The 14,386-nt window shown below is 44.9% G+C and overlaps 1 protein-coding gene across 1 annotated transcript in view; it reads right to left on the minus strand.

The window, feature by feature from the left end:
• Window positions 1-7,224, minus strand: part of Baiap2l1 (BAR/IMD domain containing adaptor protein 2 like 1) — an 82,098-nt gene extending 74,874 nt beyond the window's left edge. The window contains exon 1 of the mRNA XM_027413610.2: window positions 6,900-7,224. Within this exon, the coding sequence (XP_027269411.1) occupies window positions 6,900-6,950 (51 nt within the window). The 5' untranslated portion in view covers window positions 6,951-7,224. The remainder of the gene's footprint in view (window positions 1-6,899) is intronic.
• Between the last annotated feature and the right edge of the window lie 7,162 nt (window positions 7,225-14,386).

Raw genomic sequence — 14,386 nt, forward strand, 5'->3', positions numbered from 1 at the left:
TTCTTTTCTTTTCTTTTTTTTTTTTTTCAAGACAGGGTTTCTCTGTAGCTTTGGAGGCTGTCCTGGAACTAGCTTTTGTAGACCAGGCTGGTCTCAAACTCTCAGAGATCCACCTGCCTCTGCCTCCCAAGTGCTGGGATTAAAGGCGTGCGCCACCAACGCCCGGCTAAGGATCTGTTTCTTAAATGCTTGTTCAAAACGTGTGTGATGATGAATTTCCAGAAGAGAGAAAATTTCAGTGACAATTTAGATCACCAAATTATGAAAGCGTATTTGGTGTATCTATTTGTTAGTCACTAGAAACTATTCAGAGACAATGGGAGTAATGACTGAAGCTGGTCACTCAAACTCTAGGTCTCAGTTTCTCAACTTAAAGAATGGTTGGTGCTAAAGATGGCTTAACTCTTAAGAACACTCACTGGTCTTGCAGAGGATGGAACTCAACTCCCAGCACCCTCAAGGCAACTCAAAACTGCCTGTAACTCCAGTTCCAGAGGATGTGATAACCTCTTCTAGCCTCTACAGATACCAGGTATGCATGAGGTGCATATATCTACATGCAGGTCAACACTCAGACACATAAAATAAAAATTTAAATAAAATCTTTGTTTCTTTTTCTAAACTTTTAAAATTTATTCTTTATGTGTCTTTCATATCATGCATCTTGATCCCATTCATTCCCTGTCCCTGCGTTATCTTCCCTCTGCTCTTGCAACCTGCCTTCCACACAATTAAAGTAAAAATTAAAAAAAAAAAAAAGAAAAATCTCATCATGGAAGCTATAGTGTGACACGGTGAGTCATGCAGTAAATCCTTATATCCATATATCTTTATGTGCAAGTGTTCATTGCAGAGTCTGGCTTGAGGTCTCTGGTTTCTGCTGGACCCTCATTGGGACTTCTCTTGGATATCCTGTTGTTGTCCTGTGTTGTGGAGATCCTGCAGCTTTGGGTCTGCAGGACTGGCTCCTTCACATGCTCCGGCAAATCATAGATGGGGTAGATGTTGGGTTGGGCCAACTCATAACCTTGGTTCTGGGCCTAGGTAGCTGCAGGGTTGATCAGCCCTGTCTTCACCACCAGGGTGAGCTCTCCAGCATTGCCCTCGAAGAAATGAGCAAGGGGCAGGGCCCCTTCTCCAGCTTTCACATCCTCTAGGTTAGCTCTCCCACACCTACACCATCAAGGCTAGCTCTACTGTGCTCTCCCAAGGCCACTCTCCTAAGTGCTCCAGCTAATGAGGGGCTGGAGCAGCCCCTCAGTCAGAACCAGCTCTCCCATTCATCACAGACAAGGAGGTGGGGGGCATCTTTTTTCACACACCACCATATAGAAGATGAGGGGCATAGCCCGATCTCCCATTCTGATGGTCTCAGGGTGGTTCATGTACACCCCCTTCATTCAATAGGGTCAGCTCTACTGTGCTGCCCAGGCAAGGAGTAGGGTCCACTCTCCCAAGTGCTGCAGCTGGTGAGGGGGAGGGTCAGCCTCCTCTTCTGTGGTAGGTGGTGTGGACTAAAGGGTAAGGGGAGGGGTATCTCTCTCCATGACAGATGAGTAATGGTGACAGCTCTCCCACACTCAACAACTTTGGGGTTGGTTCTATTGTGCTGCTCAGGAGAGGTACTAGGCCAGGCCTGTTTTCCTGAGTGTTACAGCTGATGGTGGTAGGGGTAAGGGGAGGGCATCGTTCCCTCAATCCCACCATCCCACCACACACCAGATGAGGGAGGTGGCACCAGCTATGCCCCTCTCACACCCTCAGGGATGGCTTACCAGTTCCCCTGTCAACTGGATCAACTCTACTGTGCTGCCCAGGCAAAGAACAGGGCCCATTCTCCTGAGTGCTGCAGCTGGTGAGGGGTTGAGTTAAATAAAATCTTTAAAAAATGATAAATGTTTTATCATCTACATCTACCTCTAGGGTACATGTAACAATATAATGACAGGAAGCATTCTATGAAAATGTCAAGGGAGGGAGCACAGATCTGAACACAGGATTAAACACTTAAATTGAATGTGCATTGGTTCAACAAATACACCTTCGAACCAGGAACTGTTCTAGGTGCTTGAAATACAACAAAACAAAGCTATTTACCTTGTGCAGCTCACATTCCCACTGGGGAGGAAAGAGAGATGAACAAACATAATAAACAAACATATCACATAGTATATCCTACACTTGCAAATTTTATGGGGGGGAAGGTAAAGTAGCTTAAGGTGGGGTTGAGAGATAGATTGGTAATTTTAAGAGAGTTAAACAGGCCTTCTTAAAAAGCTGACATTTACCGACTGCTTTATGTGAAACATTTTATTATATTGTCCTCCCTTGTGCAGCCCTGGCTAGCCTGAACTCACTTTACAGACCAAGCTGTCCTTGTACTCAGACATTCACCTGCCTCATCTCCTGAGTGCTGGGACTAGAGATATGTGCCACTATGCCAGGCATGATTATCTTAAAAACTAAATTTGGGGTTTGGAAAATGACCCAGTAGGTAAAGTGTTTTTGTGTAAGTATAAGAATTTTAGTTTAGACCCCCAGCAACCACATAAAAAGTCGAAGGAGGCAGTGTGCACCTGAAATCCCAGTACTAGTTAAACAAAGACAAGAGGACATCTAGGGCTTACTAGCCAGCCTGTCTAGCCATTATGGGAACTTCCAAGCTCAGTGAGGGATCTTGTCTCAAAAATAAGTTGGAAAGTGATTGAAGATGTGTGTTTAGAACTCTGTTATCCACTACTTACACACACACACCACTCTAAATTGTTCCTTGGTACTATAATTTTGTGAAGACTGAAAAGAGTACAATCTTAGAACCTTTTTTTTTTTTTTTTTTTTTTTTTTTTTTTTTTTGGTTTTTCTCTGTGTAGCTTTGGAGCCTATCCTGGCATTCGCTCTGGAGACCAGGCTGGCCTTGAACTCACAGAGATCCACCTGCTTCTGCCTCCCAAGTGTTGCGATTAAAGGCGTGCATCACCAATGCCCCAATCTTAGAACTTTTGAAATTGCAGTTGGTACTAAGTGCTCTTTAAAAAAATGTATATTTGATTTTGTTTGTTCTAAAGATTTATGATTTATTTTTTATTATCTTAAGTTGTGTATATGTGTGGGTGTGAATGTGAAGTGTAGATGCCCTGATGACCAGAGGCATCACATCTCCCGGAACTAGAGATACAGGCAGTTGAGAGCCATTCTCCATGGGTGCTAGGAACCATATTCAAATCCTCTGGAAGATAGTTCTTTAATAGAATGATTTTCTTTCAAGACAGGGTTTCTCTGTGTAGCTTTGGAGCCTCTCCTGGCACTTGCTCTGTAGACCAGGCTGGCCTCGAAGTCACAGAGATCCACCTGCTCAAGTGCTGGGCTTAAAGGCATGCACTACCACCACCCAGCAATAGAATGAATCTTATGTTAGTGGCAATGGATAAAGATTGTGTCTGTATTCCTTTCCCTCTTTCTTTATGAGTGTCATTTATCCCCTTCACTCACTATAAGATTCAGTAGAGCTGGGTATGATGGCTCACACCTTTAATCCCAGCACTCAGGAGGCAGAGGCAGGGGCAGGGAGATCTCTGTGAGTTCAAGGCCAGCCTGGTCTACAGAGCAAGTTCTATGACAGTCAGGACTATTAACACAGAGAAACCCTATCTCAAAAAACAAGCAAAAAAAAAATTTCTAACTGCTAGGAAGGTGGTGGTTCCTCTTAAGCAAACTTTCTTTGAACTTTACTTCATCTTCATCCACTAAAGCATGCATTCATCAGAAAACTATGCAAAAATCACAAGTCAGCTTTGAGGGCAAATTATGGTCACTCTATATACTAAGCATGGAATGGAGATTGGGATCTTTGGCTAAACTCAAATTATCAACAGTACTTCATATTTCAGGGATCATTATCATGCTATTTGTTTATGAGGCAGTAAAATACACATGCTTCTCGGAGTTAGCTCGAATATCGAGTAATCATTTGTCTAAGTACATTAAAAAAAAACTAAGCCGATGTATAAATATATACTTAAGGATATCTGATGCTGCATAGAGGATCACACTACCAATCTCCCATTGCTACACAGAATTTATTCCTTTATTTAAGAGATTTGAGTATATATTAAAACACACACACACACACACACACACACACACACACACACACACACACACAGCCCTAAAACCCAGACAGGCAAGGCTTTAAATCTCATTTGCAGGTGGCCTTTGTAATCACACCTGGTGGTTAGGTTGTGTTTCTGTTAGTAAAATATTGTAGATTGCTAGGTAACACAAAGGGAAATCTGTTTTTAAAAGAACAACATTCGAAGCCGGGTGTTGGTGGCGCACGCCTTTAATCCCAGCACTAGGGAGGCAGAGGCAGGCGGATCTCTGTGAGTTTGAGGCCAGCCTGGTCTCCAGAGCGAGTGCCAGAATAGGCTCCAAAGCTACACAGAGAAACCCTGTCTTGAAAAACCAAATAAATAAATAAATAAATAAATAAATAAATAAATAAAAGGTTTTTCAGGCTCTAATCACTCCCAGAAAATGTAAAATTTAACTGTGCATGTCCTTAGAGCCAAACCATGGCCCAGCAGATTTCACTTTGTTTTATAGATACAGAAACCTTCTGTTTAGTGCTATGAGTTTTAAAAATCCCACTATCTCACATTAAATAAAACAAACAAAAACAAAACAAAAAAAGAACAGAAAAGAAAAACCTGAAATGCTGGTTTAAATCAATTGACATTTAGCAAGTGTTTTCAACACCTGGTAATGAAAAGCAAAAGCACTGGTTTGTGATCTTCAATCTATTATAACCTTTCAAAAACTGAAAATAAGCCAGTGTGGTGGTACATACTTTCAGTCCTAACACTGGGGAGGCTGAGATCAGCCTGAGCTACATAGTGAGGCTCACCTAGATTACATAAAGAAAGTGTCTCAAAAAAGGAAAAAATAAAAACAACAACAACAACAACAACACACACACACACACACACACACAGCCAGGAGTGGTAGCCCTTGGAAAGAGGCAGAGGAAGGAGGACCTCTGAAACTGAGGCCAACCTGGTCTATATATCAAGTTCCAGGCCAGTTAGGACATGTATCTACATAAATTAGAAAAAACATAACACCCTAAAAAGAATTCACCATGCCTTATGTCTACAAAAACTGATAACTAAAACAATGAAATCAACAATTTTCCTCTTGCTCCAATTCTGTGGGTAAAACACATGCCAAGGTGGTTAATATTTGTGGTACTGTAGTTTGCTTGGACACACCCCACCAAAGATTTCTCAGTCAGAAGTGAGAAAAAGAGCTGTTTACACAGAGCATCTGATTGCCTGCCTCAAGCTGACATTTTCTTTGCAGACCAGCAAGATAAACAATCGGTGTGTTTGAGAAACTTTAGTGCTCATGTGCTTTTTTTCCCTGAAGCAGACACTCAGATTCCATACACAAACTACGATAATCTACATCCTCATTAGTTTTCCCTTAACTCTCACATGAGGAACTTGTCTTCCCCAAGGCTAGGAGTTAGACTGTTTTACTTACACATACTTTGTTGTGCCTACATCTTCAGTCCTACCACCTTTATACGGTGTAAGTGTGAACAATCTCAACCCAAATATAAGGCTTTAAATTAACACTCAAATTTCTGGCATTTCTAAAAATTGCCATTTATTAAGGAAACACACCAATAGGAACAGGTTTTGGTCACAGCTCCAGACCTACAAAATAATAAGTCTATTTTGTAAGCATTATAGTACACAGATGAAGGGAGTTGATAAATTTTGAAACTTCAATGGATTTTGAAAATATTTTCATGCTGCTTTAAAATGATCAAAGAGTGGGCTTTAACCTGGGCTACAAGTAAATTTAGAGAACTTTAAATCTCTGGGGTTCAATGGGCCTAAGTGGGATTAAAACAAAAATTGTTTTGTATTCTATTAATAGCTTACGATTAAATGCATATCTTATTTCAAATGGAATACATTTACAAGTACTTAAACTTACTAAACTGGCCACTAATCCCATGTCTGTTTCTGGAAAAATTCTCTCATATAACATGCAAGTTAAGCGACCAATCACCACGAGTTCTGTTAGCTTAGGTCAATTCTTATTAAAATCTCAGTGCTCTCTGACTCCAATAACCTCCCCAAATCATCGACGTAGAAAAACCCAAACGCGAGCGAACATGATCACAATACATTGTATACATGTATAAAACGGTAACAAAAAGTAATCAAAAGAACAACCAAATTGAACTTAAAAAACTACGGTATGAAAGCGTCCAAGAGGGGGAAGGCGTTTTAAGTCTTCCCAAGAGCAGATTCGCATAGCCTAGAAAATTCCCTGAGCCGAGGGAGCCAGGCTCACCTGGCCATGGATTCCTAATTATGGAGGAGTTTCTCCCCTACATTCTTGAGCGCTTTCTTTTCTTCGAGGAAACTCGAGCTTTTTTTTTTTTTTTTCTCTCTCTCTCTCTCTCTCTCCTCTTTTGGATCTGGGAAGGGTTTAGCCACAGCGGCCAGACCAGCACCGTCACTGATCACAAAGAGAAGTTGGGAAGGGAGGCAAGCACCCCGGGGCCCCCACACACTGTCGTCCATGTCTCCAGCCCCCTCTCCCCGCAACATGAGAAATGTGAGGGGCCCCTGGGCGTCTCCGAGGGTCCAGGTGGGAAGAGAGATCCTTCCCCGAGTAAGTCCCCACTTTATCTTAACAGTGAAAAAGAATCTCGACCTACCCCCCTAGCGACAATGGTCAGCTGCTTGGCGGGGCGCACTTTCCTGGCCTCCGACCCTGGACTCCCCAAGTCTCTGGGCCTCCCAGCCTCCGCCCTCAGTCTCGAGCCCCGATTCCACGGGGTCCCAGACACCCCCTCGAGCTCCTCAGAGTCCCACACTTACGCGGTACGTGTTCTCCGTGAGCCGGTTCACCTCCTCCGGCCCCCGAGACATGGCTGCAGCCTCCGGGAGGGCGAGCGCGGGAGGACGCGGCGGGGCCTCGTGGCCGCCGGACTCCAGGCGGCGGGAGCGCCTAGGACTTGAGACTTGAGTGGCCCTCGAGAGTCGGCCGCCGCCACAGCCGTCAGCCCGAGAGAGCCAGCGCGCGTCTCCGCCGCCAAAACGTCAAAACTTTGCGGCGCTTCGAGCTGCGAGGAGCTCGGAGGTAAACGTAGCCTGACGCGGCTGGAACTAGCGAAGGGACGGGCAGCCCCACCTGAGGCGGGAGGAGTGGGAGGGGCTGGGAGGCCAGAGGGCGGGGCAGCCCCACCTGAGGTGGGCGGGGCCTAGGCCGAGTAAGCCAGAGTGGGCGGGGCGGCCTCTCTTCAGTCAACCGCGGGGATAGGGAAGAGACTTGTTGAGCTAGGTGGGCGTGGCCCAGAAGCTCGCTGAGCGGAGCTGAAGTCCAGCCAGGGTGCAGGGCTGATTGGCCCCAGCTGAGGCGGTGGAGGGGGGTGGGGCTGAGAGGCCAGCTGGAGGGGACGCCCCCCCACCCCCCGGCCTGAAATAGCCTGATGGGCGTGGCCTAGATGACTGGTGGGCGTGGTCGAAACAAGATGGGCCGGGTTGGCAGTAGCAGCCCGAGCTGAGGCCGCAAGAGTGGCGGGGCAGAGTTGAGCCCGTGTGCTCGTTCTCGCAGACTGATGGGCGGTGCTGAAGCGAGGATGGAGTGGGTTGAGGGGCCCCAGCTGAGGCAGGCAAGGAAAAAGGGGTCCTGGTAGGCTCTTGGAGCCGCGGGACCAGGCCACCTCTCCTGAGGCTGGCGGGGTGGCCTTGCTGTGCCCTCTCCCGGCCCTCCCAGAATTCCAGCCACGCCCCTACCCTCACCCTTGCAGTACTTTTTGGAGCAGAACCTGAACCTAGGACATCCAGGTCTCTCTGGTCTTTTGTCTGCCACAAGGTGCAGACCCTGGAAGCTCGACGCCCACGCCCTTCGTAAGCGAATCCTGAGCTCTCTGCCTTTGAGGGACTGTGAGAAGAGAGTGTTCCACATACACGTATTGATTACCCTGATTGACTGTCTCTGGTAACCTCCAGGGTCCCTAGGACACAAGTTCTCATGGATGGAGAAAAAAGGTTGCCACCTGTAATTTTGGACGCTTCGGGTGTGTCAAAAACGTAATTAACGCCAAGATCTGATCCCTGGAATAACAGAACACTGAGAATAAATTAAAATCCCATGCATTACAGCTGTGTAAATCACAAGATTGTTAAAAAAACGTTTCGTGTGTGTGTGTGTGTGTGTGTGTGTGTGTGTGTGTGTGTGTGTGTGTTGTGCAAGAAGTTAACCTTAGGCGTCATTCCTCAATCGATATCCTCTTTCTTTCTTTCTTTCTTTTTTATTTCTTTCTTTCTTTCTTTTTAAAGACAGCTGAGTTAGCTAGACTGATGGCCATCGAGTCTCCATAAGACCCCAGGGATTAATCTGTTTCCCACTGGAATTACAATCTACCATATGTAGCTTTTTTCACACGGGTTCTGAGGATCGAACTTGGGTTCCTATGCTTGCACCACAGCACTTTACAAACCGACCCATTTCAGGCTTCTGTTGCAGCACTTTTTAGTCATGATCAGCTGAGGTGTTGAGGATGTCTGCTCTCCTTTCATCTTGCAGAGGCTATGGAGGTGTGTGACTCCTAGCACTCCTTTTTAATTAATTATTTTTTATTTTATGTACATGGGTACTTTGCCTCTGTGTATGTCTATGCACCATGTATATGCCTGGTGCCCTTGGAGGTTAGAAGAAGGTTTTGGATCCCCTGAGAATGGGGTTACAGATAGTGGTGAGCATCGTGTGAATGCTGGGAACCAACCTAGGTCTTCTGGAAGGGCAGCTGGTGCTCTTAACAACTGAGCCACCTCCCTAGTTCCTCCTGGTGCTTTCTGTTCTTCCTTTATCTAGTCACACCCTGTCCAACTCTGGACATGTGCTGGAGTTACACATCTAGGGCTGAGGCGACCCAGACTCCAGATGCCCACAAGAGCCTTCTCCTAGCAGGAAACACTGCCTAGCATTTGAGACTTGTACTCAACAAGAGCAACTGAGATCTTAGGTTTAAAAGCTGTCCAGGTACAATTGCTTTGTTTATGAGCTCTTAGGATCTGAAGCTTCTAAACTGCTCTGGGATAAAGTTCACTAGGAAATACACACAAAGAAAGCACTGTGTGGCCCAGATGGAAACATGGAAAGTATGAGATGCTCTGGACTTAGAACAGATACAAGCACTTGGACTCTGGGGCAGTCTTATCACGTTTTGCAAGCTATAAAACATATCTGGCTTGGGAACCAAATGATGGTGTGTGTTGCTTGTTGGAAGAAATAACACATCAGCAGTAGGTTGTAGGCAATGGGAGAAGCTCCCCATTTCTTTAAAGGATCTGCAGGAGTTGGCTCAGAAAATGTGCCAGTTGGGTTTCACTTGCCTTATGTGGGGTGGTAAGCAGGACCCTATAATTACCACCATTACATATTAGGGTTCATCAAGCGTGTCTTCTGGCTTTTATTTGAACTTAAAAATCCTTGTCTTACCTTGGCAGATCACCTTTTGTCTCAGAATGTCTTACTGTGCCTTCCTTCTGATGAATGAGGTCATTTCACCCTCTGCTGCCAGGCAGTCATCCGAGGAGCTGGAGAGAGAGCAGAAGCTTAACCTCTAACACCCCACAGCTTGGCAGAACCAGTCCCGAGCCAGAGAAGACAGATTAACAAGCCATCATAAAGCCATCGAGGATCTCAGATGGCCCAGTTAGATTGCCAAGGTTGGAATTTGATCAGAGACCCAGGTTCTTAATTGTATGCAAATCTTTACACAGATTATCAGGACATATTTAACTCAACTTTATGGAAATAACTTCCTAGTTATGATCTTCCTGCCTCCTGAAAATCCTTTGAGAATGGTCAGTCTTGTATTTTTTTTTCTAATAGTGCCAGGAATGGAACCTGGGCTTTGCTCATGCTAGATAAATTCTCTACTGCTAAGTCATACCCTAGACCCTCACTGGGGGATTCTAAGCAGGTGCTCAACCACTGGGCTATAACTCTAGAGTAGGAATAGTCAGTTTTAGCCAGGTGGCAGACTTCTGGAAGGTGGTGGTGGCTCATGCCTTTAATCCCAACACTCAGGAGGCAGAGGCAGGGGTATCTCTAAATTGGATCTCTGAGTTGGAAGACAACCTAGTCTACAGATCAAGTATCAGGACACAGTTGCACAGAGAAATCCTGTCTCAAAATACAAAACAAACTAACAACAACAACAAAAATAAAACCCAACCCAAACCAACCAACCAAACAACAACAAAAAAGAATGGTTAGTTTTAAAATCTGTCCAGGAATCAAGCACAAGGCTTCCAACCCCAGCTCCAGGCTAGACACTAGGTATTTGACCTAGGTGGTCTTTGTTGGACAAAAGAGCATGTGGATATTGATTATTTTCTTAGTGCCAGGTACTCTGGATATATGTGTATGTGGGTGGGGGTTGCTGAGAGGTAGAATGAATTGGGCTGGACTCATCTTTTAATGCATGTGCAGAAGGCAGAATTTAAGGATTGAGATGAAAACTGTAACAGAGGCACAGTTGGCCGTGCCATTGGCAAAAAGGTAGGCTCAGTCTCAAAAACTTCATTTAGACTCATCAAAGGTGTTTGTTGATTGCATGCACACTTGAGAGCCCAGGAGGTATTTGATGTTCTTGGACTTTACAGTACCCATCAAGAATGGAAGAAAGTGAATCGATAGGAAGGAATGACTCAGTAGAAGGTAAGGTGGGCTGGCTGCCATGGTATTGTTTCTCAGTGCACTAAGTGCTGAGAAATCCACCTTCCCCCAATCCCTAAGCCATCTAGCCTCTTCATATCTTATCAAAGCACTTCCCCAGGGTCAGGGAACTACTGTCTCTTCTTCTGGCTCTTGCTTCAGTTAAAGTAATCAAATGTCCTGTTTACGTTGACATAGTTTATAAGATGCAATCATGGGACCTGGGAGATGGCTCAGTGGGTAAAATGTTTGTTGTGCAAACTTGAACACCTGAGTTAGGATCCCTGGCACCCACCCCCACACACACACACACACACACACACCAAAACAACAACAACAACAACAACAACAGTTCTACCAAAACAAAACAGAACAAAGCTAAATGTGTAGTCACATCTCTGTAATCCCAGGGCTGGAAGTCAGGGTGGGTCTGAAGAATGACAGGAGGATCCATGGGGTTCCCTGGCCAGCTGGTATAAATGGCAAGATCCAGGTTTGATGGGGGACGTCCTTCTGTGTATGTTTATCTTATTGGTTGTTGAATAAAGTACCGTTGGCCAATGAAGAAGCAAGTTAGGCGAGACTAGGAGTCAAGAAGGATTCTGGGAAATGTAGTAAAGAAGTGTTGTGATCCAGGCAGGAAGTGACACAGCAGGCAGACTCATATATAAGCAGGGACAAGAAAATCAGACTCTTGCTCCTCTCTTCCTCCTGCTCTCTGTGGAGCCAACATGTGATCCCGGCAAGAGAAGACACCTGCAGCTGGTGTCTGATAAGATAAGTCTTTATGGTTAGTACTTAAAACTGAACTAGCAAGTAAGAAATCCTAGTCAATTGGCCAGCAGCATTGTAAACTAATATAAGTCTCTGTGTGTTACTTGGGCCCTAACCCCTAACGAGGCAGGTAGAACTTGGGTGGCCAGCGGTGGCTTCAGTGCAAAGACATCATAACACAGGTTCAGTGAGAGACCCTGTCTGAAAAAAAATAAGGTTGAGAGTAGTTGAAGAAGATACTTGGTGTCAACCTCTGCCTTCCACATCTGTACACATGGATACACATAACCACATATTACTGTACACACAGGCGTACAACACACATATTCACTCAAAAGATGTAATTCCAAGTGGTAATGCCAATGAGATCTTTTATTTATTTTTAAAGGATTTACTTTATTTATTTACTTTTTTTTCCTAGACAGGCTTTCTCTGTGTAGCTCTGGCTGTCCTGGAACTCACTTGGCATACCATGCTGACTTTGAACTCGCTGAAATCTGCCTGTCTCTGCTTCATGAATGCTGGAATTAAAGGCATATACCACCACATCTGGCTGATTTACTTTATTTTTATTTATGTGTATGTGTGTGGGGCTATCCTTGGAGGCCAGAAGAGACCTTCAGAGCCTGTGAAGAAACACCATGACTGTGACAGCTCTTATAAAGAAAACATTTAATTGGGGCTCACTTACAGTTTCAGAGGTTCAGTCCATTATCATCATGATGGGGAGCATAGTGTCCACATGCAGGCAGACATGATGCTGGAGAAATAGCTGAAGAGTCCTACATCTTGCAAGCAACATGAAATTGACTGACAGTCACACTGAGGGAAACTTGAGCAAGAGAGACCTTAAATTCCATCCCCACTGTGACACATTTCCTTCAAGGCCATACCTCCTAATAGTGCCACTCCCTTTGGGGGCTATTTTCTTTCAAACCACCACACTCTGGAACTGGAGTTAAAGGTTGTGTGAGCAGCCTGATATGGGTGCTGGGAACCAAACTCAGGTCCTCTGTAAGAGCAGCAAGCACTCTTAACCAGAGAGCCATTTCTCCAGGCTAGCCAATAAGACCTTGATGATCCCAATCAAAGCAAGCTGGTTGGTCTTCTCTGAACTTCCTGTGCGTTTGCTCAGGGACTCTCTGCCTCTGGGGTATGCACTGTAGAATTCCACAAGGTTTTTTTTTTTTTAAATTTGTTTAACTTTATTTTATGTGTATTGGTGTGAAGGTGTCAGATCCCCTGAAATTGCAGGTACAGACAATTGTGAGCTGCCATGTGGGTGCTGAGAATTGAACCCTGGGGCCTCTGGAAGAGCAGCCAGTGCTCTTAACCACTTAGCCATCTTTCCAGACCCTTCCATAAGGTTTTATAACCAGAGAAATTCCTCATGAGCAGTCATTAGGGATGAGCTCCTATAGAAAAGCCAGCTCCTACACAATAGATGTGAAAAACGGTTGTATTCTTGGAAGGAACCACTACTGGAAGTTTTGGATATTCACTTCTTCAACATGTGGATCTTGTTCCTGTCATAGGGTTTTCTCTAGCTTTTCTCTTTACCTGGAATGTTCTCTGCCTTGGTGTCGGAGTTATCTCCTGTCATTTGAATTTCTGTCCAGATGCCGTTTCAGAAAGACCATCGCTGGCCATTCACCCAGAAGCAGTATTTTAGGGCTCCTCTATCAGATGCTGATCCCAAATTGGGATAGGCTGAGTGATAATGTCCCTCCAAAGAAGTCTGGCCCCCCTCTTTTTTTGAGACAGGGTTTCTCAGTGTAGCCCTGGTTGTCCGCAAACTTGCTTTGTAGACCAGGCTGAACTCACAGAGATCTGCTTGCCTCTGCCTCCCAAGTGCTGGAATTAAAGGCATGCACTATCACTGCTCAGAAGTCTTTGTATGAATCCTGGGAACCTGTAAATGTTACCTCCTATGGCAAAAAGCACTCTGCAAATATGATTAAGGAGTGTATGTGTGAATGTACTTGTGGTGTGGGTATATGCACATATGTGTGTTTATAGGAGCACATGCATATATGTTCATGTGTATATAGGAGCATATATACATGTGTGTTCTTTCATGTAGAGGGAAAAAGCTAGAGTCAGGTGTCTTTCTTCAATTATTGTCCACTTTTATTTTTTTTTTTATCAATTTGCTTATCAACTTGCCTAGACTGGCTGGCCAATGACCTTCTGGAATCTACCTTTCTTCTCCCTGCCCCAAGCACTGGAGTTACAGGTGCATACCACCGTACCTGGCTCTTTTACATGGATTATGGGACCCAAAGTTAGGTCCTCATGCATGTGTACATGTCTGTGTTTGGTGAATTGAGTACAGATATACCATGTGTGCACATAACGTGTGTGCATGTGGAGGCCAGAGGTTGACATTGATTATCTTCATCAATTGTTTTCCACTTTATTTTTTGAAACAGGCTCAATTGTTGAACCCAGGACTCACCAATTCAGCTGGACTGGCTGGCTCACAAGCCTCAGATCCTTGCACCTCTGCCTCCCCAGCACCAACATTATATACGCACGATAGCAGCATTCAAATTTTTGCATGGTGCTGAGGATCAGGTCCTTGTGCTTGCACAGTCAGAGCTTTCCTGGCTGGACCAATTCCTTAGCTTATCTTTTTTTCCCTCCCAAACTCAGCCACATACTGAAACATTTTTGAGCCATTCTGTCCATCACCTCAAATCCTTGTGACCTGATAAATTCTGCCTGCCAGAAACCTGAAAGGGCCTTTGTTGCTTGCACCTCAGATGGTGTGTGGGGTGATGAGTCTAGGACAGAAACTGAGAGATTGGGTTTTAGTTTGTTGTTATCAGTACCCAGTAGTGGGCAGAGCATTCCTCACTTC

The sequence above is a fragment of the Cricetulus griseus genome, chromosome 4 (genome assembly GCF_003668045.3).
Source record: "Cricetulus griseus strain 17A/GY chromosome 4, alternate assembly CriGri-PICRH-1.0, whole genome shotgun sequence".
NCBI lineage: Eukaryota > Metazoa > Chordata > Mammalia > Rodentia > Cricetidae > Cricetulus > Cricetulus griseus.